This window comes from Agelaius phoeniceus, chromosome 20 (genome assembly GCF_051311805.1).
Source record: "Agelaius phoeniceus isolate bAgePho1 chromosome 20, bAgePho1.hap1, whole genome shotgun sequence".
NCBI classification, from domain to species: domain Eukaryota; kingdom Metazoa; phylum Chordata; class Aves; order Passeriformes; family Icteridae; genus Agelaius; species Agelaius phoeniceus.
The window spans coordinates 8,528,295-8,549,284 of record NC_135284.1 but is presented as its reverse complement, the minus strand read 5'-3'; the positions used below and the strand labels follow the sequence as shown (position 1 = coordinate 8,549,284).

At 43.0% G+C, this 20,990-nt stretch overlaps 1 protein-coding gene across 1 annotated transcript in view; it reads left to right on the top strand.

Annotated features, from left to right (window-relative positions):
* Positions 1–780: 780 nt before the first annotated feature.
* The window catches only part of CASTOR2 (cytosolic arginine sensor for mTORC1 subunit 2), a 123,794-nt gene continuing 103,584 nt past the window's right edge, over positions 781–20,990 (top strand). The window contains exon 1 of the mRNA XM_054647120.2: positions 781–1,201. Coding sequence (XP_054503095.1) covers positions 1,089–1,201 — 113 coding nt within the window. The 5' untranslated portion in view covers positions 781–1,088. The remainder of the gene's footprint in view (positions 1,202–20,990) is intronic.

Below are 20,990 nucleotides of genomic sequence, written 5' to 3'. Positions count from 1 at the left end.
GATCTGAAGTCAGAGGGACCCTTGTACAGAACCTGAACCAGTTTTATTGCCAAGGCCCTGTTTTATGAATACCCTGATGCTGAATTTGACTGCTGTTGGTCAGTGTGGTGTCAGAGATGCCCACACTCCCTGGGGCATCCTGGAGCAATCCCATTTCTGGGCCTGGTTTGGAGGTCCAGTCCTTGCTACCTCAATTCAGGCCCTTGTGCTGAGGAGTGGGGCAAGAATGGGCACAAACAGGCTGCTCACCCTTCCAGCCGTTCACCCTTCCAACCATTCACCCTTCCAACCATTCACCCTTCCAGCCGTTCACCCTTCCAGCACTACAACACACACAGAGCCAATTTTACATTATTGACAGCTATGTATTACCTCTGTAACACTCACATGCAAAGTGAACGGGTTTTTCCCACATTATTTTTGCCGCACAGTGAAACAGACAAGGATTTCCCATCTGCCACATGAAGGAATGAACAAGGTGCGATTTGAGTATTTCCCTGCTGTTAATGAAACTTCTAAAGTTCTCCTTCCTGCTAGTTTTGGGCTTGTGAAAGATCTTCCAGCAAGCTAAGCACAAAGAAAATTAAACAAACCAAAACAACACCCTTACAAACGTTGATTCTCGCTTTAATGCTTTCTATTATTTTTTAGTGACCGCTGGAAGCCGCCGCTGAGGGCGGCTGGGGTGTGGGGCCGGGCGGGCGCCCTCAGGGGCGGGGCGGCCGCGGTGGCGGCGGCGCGGACTCCAAATCCCGGCATGCCGCGGGGCGCGGCGCATGCGCGCCGGGCCGGGCTTGAGTGGCAAGTTGTTTGTTCCAGCGAGCACCAGCTGCTCGGCACTCCGGGCTCCGCTGCTCCGCTCCGCGCCCCGCCGGCCTCCCCGCCGCTCCAACTTTTACACCCTCTGCTCCCTCATCCCCTGCTCCTGCCCCCGGAGCTGGGAAGGGACAGACGGAAGCGGGGAGGGGAAAAAGAAAAAAAAAAAAATAAGAAGGCACCGACAATAACAGCCCCCCCTCCCCCTCCCCATTCAAAAACACAACATAAACCCCAGGGATAGATGAACTACAAATGAGAAAGAGGAAAAGATGGAACTGCACATCCTAGAGCACAGGCTCAGAGTGGCCAGCATAGCCAAGGAGAGCATCCAGTTGTTTACCTATGGATTAATCAAACTTGCTTTCCTGTCCTCTAAGACGAGGTAGGTGCTGGGGATGGGGCAGCGGGGGAGGGGGTGTCCTCCTTGCGGGGGGACAGTGCTGGGGGCGGATCCCCCTCGCTACGAGGGGACTGGGTGCTGGCAGGGCACCCTCCCTCCCTCCGAGGGGCTGGAGTGGGGGGCACTGCCCTGGAAGTGAGCAGGGCAGCCTCCTTGGAAAGGGGGTGGTTTGGAAAGGGGGTGGGTTGATGGCTACTCTCCTCCTTGGGGGGGAAAAATAAATAAAGCAGAGTCCTGGGATGGAGGGGGGGGGGACAGCGTTGGGGTGGGGGTCACCCTCCTTGCTGCCAAGGGTGCTGGGGTGGGTGATGGCACCCTCCCGCAGTAACTCAGGCTGCTGGGTCAGGGGGGCACCCTCCTCGCCAGAGGACCGGGATTTTGGGGGGGTGATGAGAACACCTGCGTGTTCCCTACGCACACCCCCCATCCCAGGACGGGGAGCTGGTGCCGAGGATCAGCGCTGGAGTTCAGGGTGTCCCCGAGCAGCTCTGGGGCAGCCCCCGAGGCTCCTGCCCGCTGCCCGGCCGATGAATGGGAGCAGGTGGGGGCCCGGCCGGGCCGGCCGCAGGCTCGGGGCGCCCGCCGGACAACAAAGGCAACAACAGCAGCCCGAGCAGCAGCAGCAGGAGTGTGCTGGGTTTTTTCCCCTCTCTCACTCTCTGTTTTTATTGGGTTTTGGGGTTTTTTGGGTTTTTTTTTTTGTTATTTTTTCCCCCCGGATTGTTGTTCCTCGCAGCGCTTACAAAAAGAGCGGCTCCTCCACAGGCGGGTTTGTTTAAAAGGAGCTTTTCCAGCGCTGCCAAATTGGGGGATGCATGCCCTGCACTTAAATATTGTGGTGTTAAGTCGTTTGGATTGTGATAGCTTTCAGGAAAAAGAACATCACAGTGGAAGGCACTGTAAGAATTATTTTTAAAATTTTATTTATAAAAAAATACTGTGGCCAGTTTATTGGATGTACGTAAGGTGCTAGGCCTTTTGCACAAAACAACTTGAATTGCAATTGCAGATTCTTCTGTCTTCACTTAGTTTGTTGACTTCACACTATTCAGAAAGAGGAATGGGAATGTAAATACCACAATTCAAACTCTTCTTGGTTTTCCTGCCTGATAATTAGTATTTCAGTTTTCTCCCCACATTCATTCTTGTATTAAGGTGGGAAATTTTCTTTGGCAGTAGGAAAATAATGAATAGATATTTAAGAAATAGAGAGCAAATTAATTTGTTTTATTTCAGACTGTAATTCAATGCTCTCTGTTTAAATGCTTACAGATGAATGGACCCATTTGTGGTGTAATTTGATTACAGCCCTTTATCTCAAACTTCATGCCTTGAAATTTCACTCTGATTTGGGGCTTGTCCCATTTGGCTTTCTACTAACATTGTTTGCAGTGTAAAGTATATCAGCACCTTGTTTACTGCTGTCCCTGAATACTCCATAGGGCATTAAAGGGTCCTCAGTCTTAAGCTTCTATTTTTATGTGTTGTTTCATTGTACTTGAAAGTTGCTGCTGATTTTTTGAAGGTCTTGTTTCTTCCTCTCCCATGCTTAAAATGTCACTTTTACTGTCAACAATGAAGTCTTTAATCTGTCACTCTTAACGCATAGACTGGAGTTTTCATGGGGCTTTTTCTATTTGTTTGGGATTTTTTTTTATTTTTATTTTTTAAACTTCAGGGATGGTCCTGTTGTCTTTTTGTTTTCCATTACATTTCACGTTTTCAATGTTAGAGAGCTGCAAAAGGGTCAGGGCAGTAAGATAACCCCTTTGGGGTTTGATACCTTGTCCAGCATTTGGGGTGCAGCACCTGAGAGTTTTGTATTATCTCTGGTTTCTGTGTTGTCTTTTAACATGTACACCCTGAGCATCAATCTTTCCTTACCTTCCATGGAATCTCACTGACCAGGAACAGCAGATGTTTGTGGAATGATTTGTTGGCATGGGAAACTTCTCTTTATTTCCCTTTTGTTAATTTTGTTATTTTTGCAGCCAGTAGAGATGCAGGGGAAGCTTGTTTGTGTCATTCTTGAGACAACTGACAGCACTGAAACCCTTTCTCTTGAGTGCTTTTGCATGCCCTGTGGCAAACAAGGTCCCTGCCCCACAGATCTTCTCTGATCAACATCATGTGTACAGGAAAGATGAGGGTCTCTGGGAAATGTAGCTCTATAGATTTATGACCACCCTGTTTCTCTCTACTCCTCCTTAAAAAAGTGAATATGCTCAAAAGTCAACAACTTTTTATAAGGGTGCAAGACAAATCTGCTGTCCCACACACCCCATGTGCAAAGAGCCCCTCAGGGGAGTGAAGGAGGGAGGTGGTCCACATCCCTGCTAATCTGTTCTAAGGAGATAGCAAAGATAACTGTTACTACATCACCTACATTTTTCCCAGTGAGACTTTAAACAGAGTTTCACTCGTGCTGCAAGGCTGCCAGTAAGAAATAATGATTTGTAGGCTAGATGTGATCCAAAGGGGTGACAATGACATCATCAGTATTCTTGTGTTAGTCATGCAAGAAACTAGGGTTTTTACACAGCCTCCTGTGAGAAGTGATTTGGAGGGTCTCTTTCATGTTGTCATACATCAGGGAAAAGGGCTGGAGCAGTTATTTTTTTAATCTTGCACATTTTTCATAATCCCCTTGGGAAGGAAAAGTAACAAATCTCCCTTTTTATTTGGCCTTTTGCCACACTCTCACACTCTTGCCCTTGTTCATGACACAAGTGTTTTAATTTAGCTTCTGTTACAATAGCAATATTTTCTGGTACAGGGAACAGCAGTTTTGAGACTATTCTGATGGCCAGAAGCAAGACAGCAGCTAACATGGTGAAGAGGTGAGACCAGCAGTGAATGAAATAGTGGGCTGGACTGAGCTAAAAGAAAAATACTCTTAATCACAACTTTAAGTTAGGCATGACTTATTTTATGCAAAGTTGCATTAAGAGAAGTCGTCTAGGAATAAATAATAGTGTAACTGCTAAGCAGTTACACTGAGCACTGTGCTCTTGGTGTTCTGCTTTTGTCAGTGCAGGCCTACTGATTTCAGCAGGCTCTGCCAGGCACCCCAGTGGAGGAGTGATCCATGTCGTTTTTAGTGGCATGCTGAAGATTTGCATGTGTCTAATGTTTTTGCTGTTGCTGTCATCAGCATTCTGGTGTTTTATCGATGGTGTTGGTTAGGGCATGGTGCTAATAGCACCAGGGTTGGGGATTCAGCCCTCATGCTAACCACTCACCTAAGAGTTGGACTTGATGATCTCACAAAGAGAGTTTGTGAGCTTCCAGCTCAGCATATTGTGTTTCTGTGTCTGGCTTGAATGTTCCTTGGTGCCAAGGGTTCTCACCTATTCAGAAGCTGTGCACTGTGTTTGTGCATGTAAAGATAAAAATTGTGTGTGGCTTCACCATTGCATTATTTTTCTTTTGTATGTGCCTCTGTAAATGCTGGTTCTCTGGCACAGAGAGCTGTGCTCATCTGAAAACTCCTGCCTTCATCTCCCTGTGTGCTGCAAAACGAGCAGCTTCCCTCACACGGAGTTAAGTGTCTCTGCTTCCTTGGTTAAACTGTCTCATGGTGCTGGGAGAGGTGCCACAAGTAACCTGCTGGAGGACTTGATACAAATACTGTTCTGCTACATTCCTGTCTTGATTTTTTTTTTCTCCCCCTAATTGCAAAATACTTTATAACTGCATCCAGCAAGGAAAAGTGCTGGATTCTGCACCTGGTTTGGGGCGGCCCTGGGTGTGGGTACAGCCTGGGGAAGGAGATGCTGGACAGCAGCACCTCACAGAGGGACCTGGGGGTCCTGCTCGGTGGCCAGAGGGATCAGAGCCAGCAGTGCCCTGGGGCCAGCAGGGCCATCCCTGTCCTGGGGCTCCAGGCCCAGCAGGGCCATCCCTGTCCTGGGGCTCCAGGCCCAGCAGGGCCAGTGGGGCCAGGGAGGGATTGTCCTGCTCTGCCCTGGGGGCCTCACCTCGAGTGCTGTGGGCAGGTTTGGGCAGCACAGTGTGAGGGAGAAATTCAACTGTTCCAGAGAGTGCAAAGGAGGCCACGGGGACAGCGAGGCCGTGAGGGGAGGCCGTGTGAGGAGCTCTGAGGGCCCTGGGGCTGGGCAGCCAGGGAAGAGGAGACTGAGGGGACTCACTGCAGCCTGCAGCTCCCTGGTGAGGGGAAGAGGAGGGGCAGACACTGATCCCTGCTTGGTGTGACAGTGATGGCACCTGAGGGATGGCCTGGAGCTGTGGCAGGGGGGTTAAGGTTGGATGTTAGAAACAGGTTCTTCCCCCAGAAGATGATACTGGTTGGAATGGCAATGATTATAGTGGCAGATGTAAAGTGTGCTCGGGTGTTAGCATCTATTCCTACTGTGAATATGAGGTGAGCTCAGAGGATAAAGGCCAGGAACCTAATGGACAGTATAGCTCATACTATTCCTTTGTAGCCTAATGGTTCTTTTTTCCCTGTGTAAGTTACGACATGAGAGATGATTCCAAATCCTGGCAGGATGAAGATGTAGACTTCTGTATGACCAAAGAATCAGAAAAGGTGTTGGTATAGAACTGGGTCTCCTCCTCCTGTAGGGTTGAAGAACGTGGTGTTGAGGTTGCAGTCTGTAAGGAGTGTTGTGATTCCTGCAGCAAGGACTGGAAAGGACAGGAGTAGGAGCACTGTGGTGATTAGGACTGATCAGACAAATAGTGGGGTTTGGGTGGCTGGGCCCTGAACAGGCTGCCCAGGGCAGTGCTCACAGCACCAAGGCTGGCAGAGCTCCAGGAGTGTTTGGACAATGCTCAGGCACATGGTGTGATCCTTAGGGATGTCCTGTGCTGGGCCAGGAGTTGGACTCAGTGATCCTTGTGGGTCCCTTCCAATTCTGCAAATTCTGGGATTCCTTTTAGTGCATAGGAGTTAAATCTGCGTGCAGGACAGTTTGGATAATGCATGCATTGAGCCACCAGTGCATGCAATAGATGCTTGGAAGGTGAGTCTACCCTTGTCTTTGGAGAGTATATAAAAATATATGGAGAGTCCAGGAAAATAAAGTGGGGTCTGGGTTCTTCCAAGCACTGGGTCTGTGTCATGTAATTCTGGGTAATGCTTTAGTAGACCCCTGAACATCTGGAGTCAATGCTAACAAGTTATTTTTCCTGTCTATTCCAGTACCTAATCTAAAGATTTGGTGGTAAGCAGTGAAGTGGTTGAGGGAGAAAGGTATTATTTAAATTGTAAAGCTATTAAATTATAAATAGAATAAAGTTGAGCAGTTAGTTTGTTCACAGGGCTGTGTTTAAATGACCTAATTGTAGGTCATGTGTCAATTGTAGGTCATCACAAATTTTAAAATCTCTGAGGGCTTTTTGATACTCTTTGGTTTGAGGTGATCATGATTTCTCAATGCTGAAGAGAAGGAACAAGTTCTGCATGTGTAAAGGATGAGACCTTGGTCACCTGAAATGTTTAAATGCAGCCATTCCAAAAGCATCTGTCACTCTGGGTTCTTTTTGAAGGTGCTCCAGGGTGTATATTGGTGACTTGACACAGAATTACAGACACTTTGCAAGCTTACAGGTTTGGCACTACACACAGATGGCTGTCCATGTGAATGGGATGATTCCCAGAGGAGCTAGATGGGATGTAGTGATCCCACTACAATGGGATGCTTGGAGGCAGAAGTGTGGAGAGGTCCTTAAAAACATTCATTCCAGTAAAAATGTAGCAAGAAGTGAATGGTGATAAAATGTACAGAATAAGTTGGATTTTCTTTGGGCTTTGAGCAAAAAATAAAACTAGGTTTGTTGTCTTTAAGTTTTCGGTGGTATTTTTGGTAATCTGTCCATTTTGCTTAGTAATAATTGACACCTCTACTTATGAACAGTGTGCTGTTGCTATTAATATAAGTGTTTCTCATTCCCTGATCACTTGTTTACTGTATAGGTGTCCTGAAATTGGAGATACTGTAATAAAAAGTCTATTTTGGACTTCAGAATATAATAGGACAAACAAGTGCTTAAAATGTATCTGTGCATCATTTGAGGACATTGAGATCAGCAGTCTGTTTCCTTTGGTATGAACTCAGACAAACACATGTTGTTTATGCCCTTATATGAGAAACAGATCGTCCTGCAACACTGCATGATTATCTGGCAAAGCCAAGCTACTCCTATCATTAAAACCTTTTTTTTTTTTGGTCTCTCATGGCTTCTGCCATCCTGTGCATCCCAGGAAGACCACTGAGTAAAGGCTGCATTTAAAGCATTTATAAGATGGTATCTACTCATCTAAAACATGTTGCTCGTGTTTCCTTTTGTTGTGGCAAAAAACTCCCAAATGCCTTGAATATTTTATTTTCTGGTTATGTGTATATGTGTGTGATATCTGAGGTGTGGGGACTTCTCTTTCAGTGTGATTTGGTGACCATCTGTTACAGAAGGAGTGAGTGCTGATGTCCAGACACCACAGGAGGCTGCAGTGATGGGAAGCCTCGTGGCTAAAGCTGCCTGCCTGCCCTTCCCCAGAGCACTCTGCTGCCCTGTGTGTGTCACCATGGGCATTTCTGGTGCTGAACCTGCTGCTGGATGTTCAGGATGAGTAGAGCTAGTGAGAATCAGCTAACTGAGTAGGTGGAGAGAACAGAATTTGCTGGTTTGGGCTAAGGAAGTATATAAGCTCTTTAATTGTGGATGTCATCAGTTTGTGTTCAAGGCTGCTGGGCTGTGAGAGCATTCTGCAGTGTTTGAACATGTTTAAACCTTGGAAGGAACAGGATTCCTTCCTGATGGTCTCTTACTGTTTATCTACAAATGTTATTTTTTCCCTTTATTTTCTGCTTCTGGCATGTGGCTTACCAGTGGGGCACTGCCTGATTTTCTCTTTCTTTGCCTGGCAGTTCTGTCATGCAGTCAGTCCTCAACCTACCATGTGGTCCCATCAGGCTGAGGCTGATGCCAAGTCAGAAACTGTCAGGAGCACTTAGAAACTAAATGAGATTCAAAAGGTGGAATGGAAGTACTAGATCAAACCTAGAGTGTAATGCTGGGCAGCACTGTGTGCTGGAGAAATGTTGATTTAGATATTGTACTTTTAAAATAAATAGATATTTGCCTGTAATTTGTAGTGGGATAGTTGTTTGTCCTTATTTCCCATGTTTCAGTTCATTGGGAAAGCTGTCACATAGATGAGATGCATCACCTGTGGATAAGGTACAACATCAGTTATGTAAAAAAAAAAACAAACATCAATGGTGCCTGCTCATGTTGAGCTGAGAAATAGAAAAGATGAAAAAAATACTCCTCTTTTGCCATGTAACTCATTAAAGATCCCCTCAGATGAATGGGTTTTTTATTACTTTGAGGTGAAAGCCAGTATTTAAATTAAAAATGTGGCTTTTATCACTTAGATGGCTCTTCCTGCAGGCTGGTACTGGTGTGCTTCAGCAGTAGAGCCAGTGCAGGTCTGTTATGGGAAAGTATGAATACTGTGCATTTGTCATCTAGAAGTAACAGCTGAATTGTTCATTAACACAATAGTTTGAATCCACAGCCTACTCCTCTACTGAATTATAACTTAAATTATAATAAATAACTTATCTCTATTTGATAGCTGAATTCTTTGGCAATGCCTTGGTAATTTTCTATAAACATGTCTTTCCATTGATTTTATTTTTAATTCTGTTCAGCACACCATCTCATTTATCCAATACACATCTTCTTAGTCATCCTGCACGTTAGAGTTTTAATATATTTGGATAAAACCTCCAATTTCTTTTCTAACCAAAACCAGTATAGATTTATTCTTTTGTTTACTGCCAGCTAAAGAGTAAACTCCAGCTCTGATCTGCTGGTAACTGAAGGCTGGTAAAGGAAGACTTATCCAACAGGAATGTGAGGAAATATTTCCATTCATTGTAGTTCAGAATCAGCAGAGTAGAGCCTCTGAGCTGCTGTTAGCATTTCAAAGTTAAAAGATCTCTTCTCCCCACCTTCAACTCATCTGAGTTTTGTATAGATACAATATATTTGTTAAGAAAGAAAATAACAGGCAAAAATGTTCTGTTATGGCACAAAAGTAATGAAGACTGATTAAGCCAGTTCCATTACTATGCAAGCCCTTGTTAGTCCCAGATGTAGTACACAAAGTTTTACTGTGCTGGCCATTGAAATAGAGAATCTGATCTCATTTTTGTGGTCTGATCTATAATAAACATCAAATACTGGTTATTAATGTTTTATTTTCACATCTAAAGAAATGCAGTGTACGCCTAAACTTTCTCACCAACCAGAACAACCTTACTTTGGTCTGTTAAGTGTGGCTTACTAAAGATTAAAATAAAAAGCCTACTTCTGATCTGCAGCCTGCTTTAGGAAGCTGCCAGCAGTAATACCAGAGATACCAGCTCTGCCAGCAGATACCAGAGCTGCTGTTTAGCACAGAGTTGGCATGTGGAAGAGAGGAGGGGCAAGTTTGCTTGGTGGCAGAAAACCATCCACTCATCCTTTGGGGACCTCTGAGGTATGCTTTTGTGGGAATGCCTGGGTAGGCAAAGTCATTTTTTTGAAATTTTGTGGTCTGGTTATGTGATGGAATAAATGTTTTTAAGATACTTGTGCTACTTATTGGCCCATAATTGTAGAGAGATGTAGGCTGTTGTTGATGGTAAGTTGTCCTTGACCCACATTTTTTCAATACAAATTGTTTATAAAGTAGGAACCAAACCCTCTCAGGAGTGTGAATGTGTGTTTGGCTGAGATGTAACTGTAAAGGAGAAGTTCATCTCTTCCTGTGAAGTTTTAGTGTTCTTCTTAAAGAGGGTACTAGAGATGGCATAAGGTGTGCCTATTTAGGAGTAAAATGCAACCTTTAAGTCTTATGCAAAGTATTCAAAGAGATTAATTTTAAAAGTTGATGCTGGGGGAATTTCTGAACCTGAGAGGAGAAAATTTACAAGTTTCAACATGGGTGGAACAGTTAAAAATGTATGTGTGACTCTCCCTGACTTTTTCTGTTCAGACTTTTTAAGAATGTTACATGAAGAGAATCTGGGTAATGATATGCACTGGTTTTAGCAATATCTGAATATTTATCCTAGTTCTGTGATTAAAGATCAGTATTCAGCCCTTTTTTATGCCATGCATGTTTTTACAGGGTGAGTTGGTGGAAGTTGATAAGTCTGAGACCTTGACTGAAATGGCCCATGTTAATCTTGCTTAACACTTGTAGTTTTTATTTCTTTTCCTAAAGAAAGATTGACTCTTTTCCCTTGATAACCTCTAAGGCACTCACTTGCAAATAAATGTATTCTTGGCAGGAATAAAAAAAGGTAGCTCTTAATATTGAGAAGGATATACTCTGCATGCATCTAAGCAACTGTATACATTTACATAGATTTACTTAGTCTTTATTTTTGTGCTTTTTTGAAAATGATGGATGACTTATCATGATTAGTCTTTCAGTTGTGATCTTTTTCAAGCTGCTTTTGGGTGGGAATCGGAGTTTGTAACATGGAAAGCAAACATTTTCATTTGCTCTTTTTAAACTACTCCACAGTATTAAATGTGCTAAGTATTTAGGAAAAAAAAATCTCAGCTTATTTTGTGGTTATAACTAAGCAGTGTAACATGACCTGTACTAAACAAATGAAGCCAGTGGTGAATTGAGCCTGTGCTTGGCAAGACATTGGAGCTGGGAGGGCTCAGCCTTCCACACCTACTTCTTATTTGCAGGCTGGAAGAAGAAAACCAAATTTATTTGCCTTTTTAGAAAAGTCCCTAATTTGTTTCCCAACCTGCAATTAACTAGTGATCATTTGAAACTAAACTGAGTAATTTGAAATGAGGAAAACATTCACCCATCTTGTGGAAGATAATATGCTGTCAAAATCTGGTGTATTGGATAAGTGGACTGGTTACAGTGGCTTTGTCAGTGATGTCTCCTCAACTGATGTGTTCAATTTGCTTTGGAGTTTGGAGCAGCAAACATATTTTGATAAATGTTGTTTAAATTATCTCACACCTAAGATAATATTGTCTTTGCAGAAATTTTTGGATTTCAGGTATCTTTATATCAGATGAGCTAATGTTAAAATAAAATTGCTCTTAGTTGTTTGCATATTCAAACTACTTGGTTGCAGAAGGGTGGTGTTTCACTTTCACTGCAGATTACAGGCAGTTTATGATGTACTGAGATGATGTGGTGTGAGTTGCATGCTATTACCCATTTGGCATTTTTGTGAACCAAGCAGAGTTTTGTTGTGTGTAGTTTGTTTGCATCTGCTGAGCCAGTGAGGTGTGAAACCACACACTTGTGGCTCAGCCTCTCTTGAGCTCCCTGCAGGTGAGTCTGGTTTGGGGATGGTTTTCTGCTGTGAGTGGTGGGTCTGTGTGCTTTGCAATGGTTCCATCTCACAAATTGACATAGGTTATGTTTGTTAAGAGATTTTTCTTCAGGTAAAATGCCAGCAATGTAGAGTGGTTATAGCAATTTTTTTGCAAATGAAATCAATACTTCATTATGGAAAATAGAATGGATGAAGTAGCTGCATTGCAGACAAGGTACAGATGTGCAGAACAACTGGAATCCTAAGGAACAAAGCATCATTTTTAACACAAATTTTGTTTTTCAGTGATTGCTTTCTTGTCAGTACTCCTGCCATACTGTGCAACAATATTTTGATGACTGCCAGAAACTACTTTGCTACACCAGCTTGATGTTGGCTAAACACAGAAAAGTAAGCAAGGATTTGGTTTGACCAGAGCAGGTTTTATGGTTTAATGGGGAGAAGGATGGAGGGAGGTGATAAAGGCCAGAGCTGGCCTTGTGAATGAGCATGGATGGCTCATGACTGCCTGGGAGCCTCGTGTGGGACTGAGGGTTAATGCAGCTGTGGAGCCTCAAGCTTTTTGTGCAGTTTTCAGCCCAGACCTGGTACATTGCCACAAACTTAGAAAACAGCAAATCTGCACAGAATGGGTGAGGTCAAGAAGGATCTCTGAAGATCAGGTAGCCCAGCCCCCCAGCTCAAGGCAGAGGCTGCTCAAGCAGCTTGCTCAGGATTTTGTCCATTGGGATCTTGTGCTTAAAGCCATGCATGGAGCTTTGCTCTCTGCTGTGTTAACATGTTGTTGACCTCATTCCCATTGTAATGCTTTGCTCCATTTGGCATTACTTTGACACAGCATTATAATGTGTGATTTAATGTCTCATCTCAGCATGACAAAGTGTTTTTTAAACTTAGAAGTGAAACTGTGCAGCCTCTTGGTTATGGAGAGAACTGTTGGTATGAATGAGACTGTTTAATGCAGTAGTTCATTGGTGCTTTGTGAGCATTTCAGGTGAAACTGCTTATTGCCTTTAAACTGAGAAAAACTAGCTGAAACAAACTAGATGCCAAAAAATTCCATAGTTTGGTAAGAGCAGAGCTTGCCTTGGGAAAGGGCATGCACTCACTTCTGTGCTGGTGCAGACAACTTAATTACAATTTGTAATGATGTGGGATAGATGCACAAGGCTCATGAAGCTACTGCTGCCCAAGCCCTCTACATAGAAGTTTCATTTGTGTCCTTGAGCTAAGTAAGGGAAAGTATTAGAATGACATGAACTCCAGATGTGACTCAGTTTGACTTGAAGTGCAGTATTGTGTGCTGCATGCCCTGCAGTAAATGTGGTGCTTTGGTTATTATGCACTTTCTGAAATTCCACTGGAAGAGTGGTCATGTGATGGAGCCTCACTGCAGGGAAGAGTTTTCTCTGTACTCTTCCTATTGCTATCAAGTTACTCCAAGCATGTCTGAGTGGTTCTTACAATTCCTTACAATGCATGCAGTCCTGTACATACAATCATGCTGTTGACTTTATGCCTTATCCCATTATCCATCCCAGTGCTGCATTCCAGGGGCTGCTGAGGTTTGATCCCAGTTTGTCTGTTTGTAGGGAAAGCCTCATGGCTGAGGAAGGGTAAGTTTATAAGGCAAGGGTTTGCATGGAATCACTGAGCTATCCCCTGGTAGCTCTTATGCTGTGACAGGCCACAAGTACTTCTTGTTTGCACAGGAGTGTGAAATCAGGCCAGAATGATTAATGTAAATGTAAATTTATGTGTTCTGTACCCGTTTGAATGGCTTTGTTCATTCACATGGTGTTTGAATTGTAATTTTAGGCAATGATTTAAATATGAAGTAGTCCTGAAACAATACAGTTGCCTATTGGCTTTTAATGATCATGTGAAGCAGTGTGTTTTGAATGGATATCTCATTATAAAGGTGATAACGACCTAATAATTGATGGCAGGAAAAAAAAAAGAACCAAGCCAGAAATGCTAAATAACATGTGTGTGTGTAAATTATATGCTTCATGTAAAATTTGTGTCCAAGATGTCCATGAGCATACATTTGAAATTAATTTTCTTCTATGTTTACAGAAGCATTGAGGCTTAAAGCTGGTACATAATTGGCTGTTAATCTATTTTTATAGCCTTCCATGGCAAGTTACTGCTGTTTATCTCTTTTTGAGATTTCCTACTACCATAACCATGTGCTTTTCTTAGAGATGAGTGGATGGCCACTCTACATAAATTCTATCATAAAGATAGGAGGATCTGCCTTTAGGTGCAGCCTCTCTTGGCTGGATAACTTAGGGTGTACTTGGAGCATCACAGCAAAGCAGCTGATGAAATTCCTGTCTCTGATTCAACAGTTTCCATCTCCAGTGTTTTGGAAGTTGCTGTTAACTTGTTGTGTGTGTTCCAAGTTCAGGAGGGAAAAAAACCCCAAACATCACCCCCTACACTTTGAAGCCACCTCATTTTGTGTATGTTTATGGTACAGACTCACAGTTGGAGTAGTGTGGCTATGGGCTGGTTAATTCAGAGTGGGAGTGGAAATTATTGACTTGTTAACCTTTCTTTACTCAGGAGAATGAATGGTCAGATGATTAGATCTTGTAAGGAGAAAAACTATTTATTAATATGGGTAAAAGGTGTGTGACTAGTAATGGTAATAACCTTTCTTCAAAACTATAGGGGAGGCTTTATCTATATGTGTTACCAGTATCCCACTTTGAATATTACATTTTCTCACTTTGTGTTTTTACAGTAATCATTTTTCCCTTTCACTTGGGTTTGAAAAAATTCAGTGACAGGAGCAGTTCCTGGATTCAAAATGGACTGGTACTCGTACTTTTTCCTAGGCCTGTTAAAACATACTCCTGGTTATATATTCCTTGTGCAGGATCAGCACAGCAAAAAAGGACATGGAAGAATTTCATCTGCTCCTTAAGTGAGCCTTACATAAAACAAAGTTTAAAATTAATTAGGACTTACCTTTTGAGCACTTGTCAAATCTTCTCATTGTCAGGTTTTCTTCCCACTTAAAGTTCATGTTATATCAAATCAATGTAAGGTACATGATAATACTTCAGAAACACCTAAGTCCCATTAAAAAAAAGCACTTGGGTACTCCAAGGCTCATTAGGAGCCAACAGGGCTTTGACTCAAAAATGGCTTTTGCTGTTTGAGGGGGGAGATGCTTAAGGGCTTTAAAAATTTTGCCTCCTGCTCAGTCTAGCTGGTAACTTTAAGGACAGGAGTAAAGTAAAAATGCACCAAGGGGAAGGAAAGGCTTAGTGTGGCTGCTCATGTGGGCAAGAGTGAAGATGTACTTCTGAGAATTAGTATAGAGAGTCAAAAATGGGGATCTCTGTTCTCCTCTCCTCTCATAGGCAGGTGGCTGCAGGCTGGCTGCACTCCATGTCTCAGCAGCATCTGGCCTGTGCTGCCCCAGCAGTGCTCCCTGCAGTCCCTGGTGGGTGCTCCAGGGTCACCCAGCACAGCATGAGCCAGCTGCACCTCTGGGAGCTGGGCAGAGGCTCTGCCTTCCTTTGCAGAGGAGGAAACTGAGCCACATGGGTGGGTGAGTGCCCTGCTGACCTGGTTTAGGGCAAATCTGGGAGAAAAACCTCTAAGGGGATTCCTCTAGAAAGCGGATTCAACTGGTTTGAGAAAATATTTCCTTGGAGAAAAAGTGGAAAAAATCTGTTTATTTAACAGGCAAAGCATTCACCAGCACTAAAAAAAAAAAAAAAAAAAAAAGAGCTATATTAAACAATAGAACCTTGCTGTTCTGAAGAGATGGCAAATTCAGAAAGTCCTTGTAGCTCAGTCTCTTCTCAGTCCCTCCTGCACTGGAAAATGCCCTGGTGGGCCACAGGTGTGAGCTCCTGGTGTTCTTCTGGCTTTTCAGTCCAGAGCAGGTTTGATCAGTTCCAAGAAAAAGAAAAGCCACAGTCCATGGAACTCACTGCCTCAGCTGGCTAAAAAAAACCTGACTAAAAAGCAAAGGAGAGCTCTGTCCTGCTGTCTGTCCATGCTGCAGGAAAGAATGCAGGGGAGCAAGTGTCTGAAAACAAAACTGTGCACTTTTTCTCTCCCCCCCTTTGCTCTCAGAACCAGTCTTAAAGGTGCAAAACTTAATATCCAGCATAAACAGAACAGACAGCTGGGGATACAAGCATCATTTAGGCAGCCCAGGCCTCTTACCCATCTCACTCAGCACCTCTGCAGTAGCACCTCACTCTTGTTCTCCACATCCTGCAGCCTTCAGCACTAGGACCACCCCTTTTCAGTAGGACAGATGCAGGCCCTGTTTTCAGCCTGTGTGTGTATTAGCCACTTTGAAGTCCTTGTCATCCAGCTGCTGCTTTCTTTTGTGGGTTTTTTTTCTTCCTAGTTTTGGTAGGCTCAATAATGGGGGTGTTCTGTGTTGTCTCTCCTTGTACCTTGAGAGAGCAATGTGTGTTGGAAGATGTCCATACAAGCTTCCAGTAGTAACAGCAGTGTTCCTGAAACTCACAAAGAAAACCACCAGGGATGTACTCATATATGCCACATTTATGTGTATTTAAATGTGGCATTTAAATACACATAAACACATATATATGTATATATACATATGGACATGTGTACATTATGTCTGAAGCTGTATACATGTGCCATTCCAAAGTCAGAGTTCTCTTGAAATGGAAATTGCCTCAGCTAGAAAGTAGAGGTAGCTCCTGCTGACAAATAAAACCACATGTTTTTAGGAGCTCTAATACTTGTGCTTCAAGACAGAGAATGCCTCTCTTCCACTCTCCTTCAGACAACAGCTGCCACAATGAAGTCTGAATATGAAGAATACATTTTTCTGTGGCTGTATCCTGGGCTCTAGAAGGACTGTACAGTTCAGAACAATAGCAGAATGTGGAGCTGCCAGCAGGCAGTCTGAGTGGACAAGTATAATCATGCACCACTCAGCTTTCAAGGAAATTACAGTTAGAGCACTGACTTGCTCATAATAGCAATCCATTGTTTGGCTTAATAACTTATCAGCTCTCCAGGAGCCAGCTAGTGATCACTGTCATCATACACTGCTAATCATTCTGTTCTTAAATTATCCCAAGATGAACTAAGGACCCATCACATCACCTATTAACCAGCAAGCTGAGTGCACTATAATTTTTTTTTTTTAAGCTAGAAGGAATGATGTTGCCTACCTTTTTTCTTTTCTTGTTTTGTCATTATCTTTGTCATATGTAATTGTGCCTGTAGTTTTTTTTTTAAAGTCTGGTTGAAAGGACAGTGTCAAATTGTGTTGGGATATTTTTAGATAGATAGAGTTTATGTTAAATTGTGGGGGCTTTTTGTGGTAACTACTAGGGAACTGAATCTGAAACCTGCTTTTTAAGGAGCATTTGGTTTTCATAAAGCATTTTTGGCAGGGGATGATTTTTTTTTTTATGGTGCTTTTCTGTAGTACCTGGGTCCCTGTCAATCATTGGTAAGTGTAGCTTGAGAATACCCCTCTTTATGGGTGAAGAGTGATTATCCCCCTTAGACAAATGTAGAATTTGGGCACAGGAGGAAAGCATGATTTACCCAGAGCCATGCAGGGAGCTGTGGAAGAGCAGGAAGGAGAAGGAGGCTGGTTTGAGTCCTGGTCCCAGGAGGCCTTATATCATGCTGAATGCATTCTGCCTTCTTGGCAGAGGCTTATTTGTGAGTTCTGAGCTGCCAGCACTGAAGGAGCCTTGGAGTATTTCTTCTGAAGGAAGAGTGGCCACAGCCTCATTTGCAGAATTGATATGAAAGATCCTAGAATGGTGCAAAGTAGCAAACCTGTTGGGACACCTTTTTGTGGTTAGGAGTGCACAGACATGCCAGCCACGTCAGCAGATCTCCAACCTGTTCCATGCTCAGGACTGAAATGGGGAGTTTGTGAAAAGGGGAGGGAAAACAGAGCATGTGCCCAACTGAAACAGGCTCCTTGCTGCTGTGGATAGTGCAGCTAGCTGTGCCTTAGCTTCTCCTGGTCTCAGGAATTGTGCAGACTGGGGGGTCAGCTGTTTTTATTAGACCAGAACGAGTACACCAGGATTCAAATTAAACCCTGAGCATTTTTGTGGTTTTCTTTAACTTTTCATCTCTCCTGTGTCTGTCTTGCAAAGACAATTGTATCTCTTGATCAGTGATGACTAGAATTAAAATAAGGACCCTTCTGCTCCAAGGGTCCTTTTTTTCTACTGCCTGGCACATCTATGGCTGATGAAGTTTCCTGTTTTGAGAAGATGCTGTCTGACTGTGATATCTCTGAACCATATGAGAAAACACACCTATTCTTGTCAATTATAGCAATAGTCCAGCTCCAATTATGCAGGTCTTTGTATATTGTATTGAAAAACATAGATCTGGCCTTAGTTAATAAACAGAAAAGATCAGGTTGTTACAAAATGGTGATCTCTACAGAGACTAACCTTTGCATGTACTTCAAATACATCACCTCCCTTTGGCAGCAAGAAGTGAAAAAAATGCTGAGTAGGTATGTCATGTCCCCAAGGTAAGCTCTGTAATAAGGAAATACCTGAAGCTTACAGGTGTGGCTTTCTATTTTCCATGAAAGTATTTCCCACTTCTCCAGGAGTTTACCATCTTTCTTTGAAAACAATTGTTCAGGTTGCAAGTCTGTCCTGTTTTATTGGCTTCATTTGCTCTAGGGCCAACAATTGGCATTCAGCCCAAACTCCAAGGTTGTACCAGTTCACTGTATTTTGCACTGTACAAAGTTGAAAAGCATTGCCAGATGAAGAAATAGAATTGAATTGGAAAGCCTAAAACCTCCTGTGCCAACCTGTTCTTTAATACAACACAATGGCTGGGCAATGATTTACTTTACTGTGTGTTTTGAAATGTGTCTGGCTTGGTAGTTATGCTTGACCAGAGCTTTCTCTTGCAAGGAGTATTTCTTTCTTTGCCCTGTCTACAGATACAGGAGTGGAAATGTCAATATTCAAGGCAATGATTTTGTTACAAATCTGCTTGGGATGCCCTGATAACCCAGTTCTCTGCATAACAGAGTCAGCAAGTTTCTCTGTGTGTTGATGTTGGTGTTAGAGCCCAGGCTGAAATATTCATGTTAGAGGGAATGTTTCTGTAAAACCCTGTTCATGCAAATTGGACATCAGTATGCTTGAGGTTTCTGGGAAAATATCTTTTTTTGCTTGGCATGTCATGCATTGGGATCCCTGGATAATTGATGTTATATTAAAGCCAGGTCTTGATTATCTGTGGTGAAATGTGTGAATACTGAAAATCCTGTTCTAAGAGGACAAAACATCCCATTTGGATCTAGAGGAGCAGACTGAAAGCAACATGGCATTTTGTTGTTGGTTTCTCAGCCTGGGAATATCAGCAAGTGGCAGGATTACTGATGGTTCTTTCCCCAGCATCACATTCCAGACTCTTATGTATGGTTTCTGCTACTTTAACTTTTATTTTTCCAAGGCTCTCCCATTCCTTTGTTCTCCTGGCTAGCTGATGCTTACAGTGCTCCCATCTTTTTGCAGGTCCACCATGGTTTGAAGCCATTGTTTGTTGTGAAGTGTGAGTGTGAAGATGCTGGTATTTGGTTTGATAGTTGCCTAAACCTTACTCTGTTACCTCTTCCTTTTACTGCTTCCTCTGTGGCTGTGAGATTCTGTTCAATGCTGGTTTGTTGAAGAAAAAAACCCAAGGTGGCTCTGTACCATCATTTCAAAGAGCAGCTATTCAGCAGGCTCTTGATGGAGAGGTTTAAGAAGAAATGATTTTGCTCCTTGGACATGAAAATGCTGGTTAAGAGTGTGACTGGCACAGGACCTCGTCTGCTGTGGGATTCTGGCCAGACAGAAATTTTTACTCCCTTTAAGCCATGGGTCTGCACCTTCAGCAGGCTTTTTCATTGATATTTTGTGTACAGCTGTCTGTGCTGCTCAGGAGGATGCTGTGATGCCTCAGACAGAGGATAGCCCACCATGCCTCAGAACAGGTCTCAGGCTGCTCAGCAATACTGGACTGACATGCTGGGAGGCTGAGGATGCAGGGCAGAAAAGGTGCAAGGGCCTAAGAAAACCTGCGTGTAAATTTTGAGGTTGGGCTGAGATTTTTTTTTTTTTTTTTTTTTTTTTTTTTTTTTTTTTAATTCATGGAAGGAAACATCTTCTCTAGACATCTGTTATTTAAACCCAGGTAAAGAGATTGATTCCTTCAGTACAGGTTGACCTCTTTATACTGCCATTGTTTGGAGCAGGAGAGTCTGTCTGAACTTTGCTACTGCTCAAATAGCTCTGGTAAAATGATCCAGTCATTTTATCTTCACCAAATTTTTGTCTCATTTTGGAGGCAAGGATTTGATAAAGATTAAATTATTGGATCCTTGGCTCATTTTGGAGCCTCGTTTTGTCCTTTTTTCAGTTACCTGTACGGTTGCAGTACAGGCTTATTGTAATCCAGGCAATATTCTCAGCTGAGGAAGAAGTTAACAGGAGCATGGTCCAATACTGGATGGTTTCTTAAAGACAGTGAGCAAGCTAAGCCTGTATAACAGGAGAAATATTTAGTCAGTCACAAGCATTGACATTAATGTATTTGGAGATGACAGACTTTGTACCTCTCTGTTGATAGATTCAAGTATTACTTGCCTTTTCCAGTACACTGGGGTTCAGTTGTTCAAGTAGAAGATGCTGCCCAGTGTTCACACAGCTCTAGAATGAAGCCTCACACACCAACTGAAACTCCACAGCAGTTGTAGCTTTGCTTTTTGCAGCCTCAGTCAAAAATGAAGCTTATTTTACAGAAATTCAGTAAATTACACTTCAGCTTTTCTTTGGACAGGTCAGCAGTGATTTGCTTGGAAACCTTGGCAATACTGTTGAATTTCTGCTGTAGAGAAAGCTTGCCTGTGATTTAATCCAAAAGATTCCCTTCCCCTTCTTCCCCTGCCATTTATTCACCTCAGCACAAAATTATTACTGTGACATTGTGTGAGTGGATTCCCATGCAGGTAACACCCTTCCCCACAGAGTGAGTGCCCTGGCACTGAGGCTGCCCAGGAACTCTCTCAAAACTGCTTCACCTTGGCCTTCATACCTTCACTATGTCCAACATTGCTATTAAACCAGTAGTAAGCTTCAGTCCAGGCTTGCATAGTGACAGATTTGAAGCAACAAGCTCTGTAATGTTACTTTTGGTATTTTTACCCATGTGTTCATATGGCCACATGGAGCCTCCTCCTGAAGTGTTTCTGGCCTCCCCAGTCTGCAGATCACTGGCTGGGAGTGTATTTCCCTCTTGATGAATTATAGAAAAATAGAAAATAATTTGAATTGTAACTAATTCAAATAGTTCCATGGCACCAAACTAGTGAATGTAAGGCCTGCATCCAAAATTGGGAAGTGTCTTTGTGGGAGACTGGCTTCAGTGGA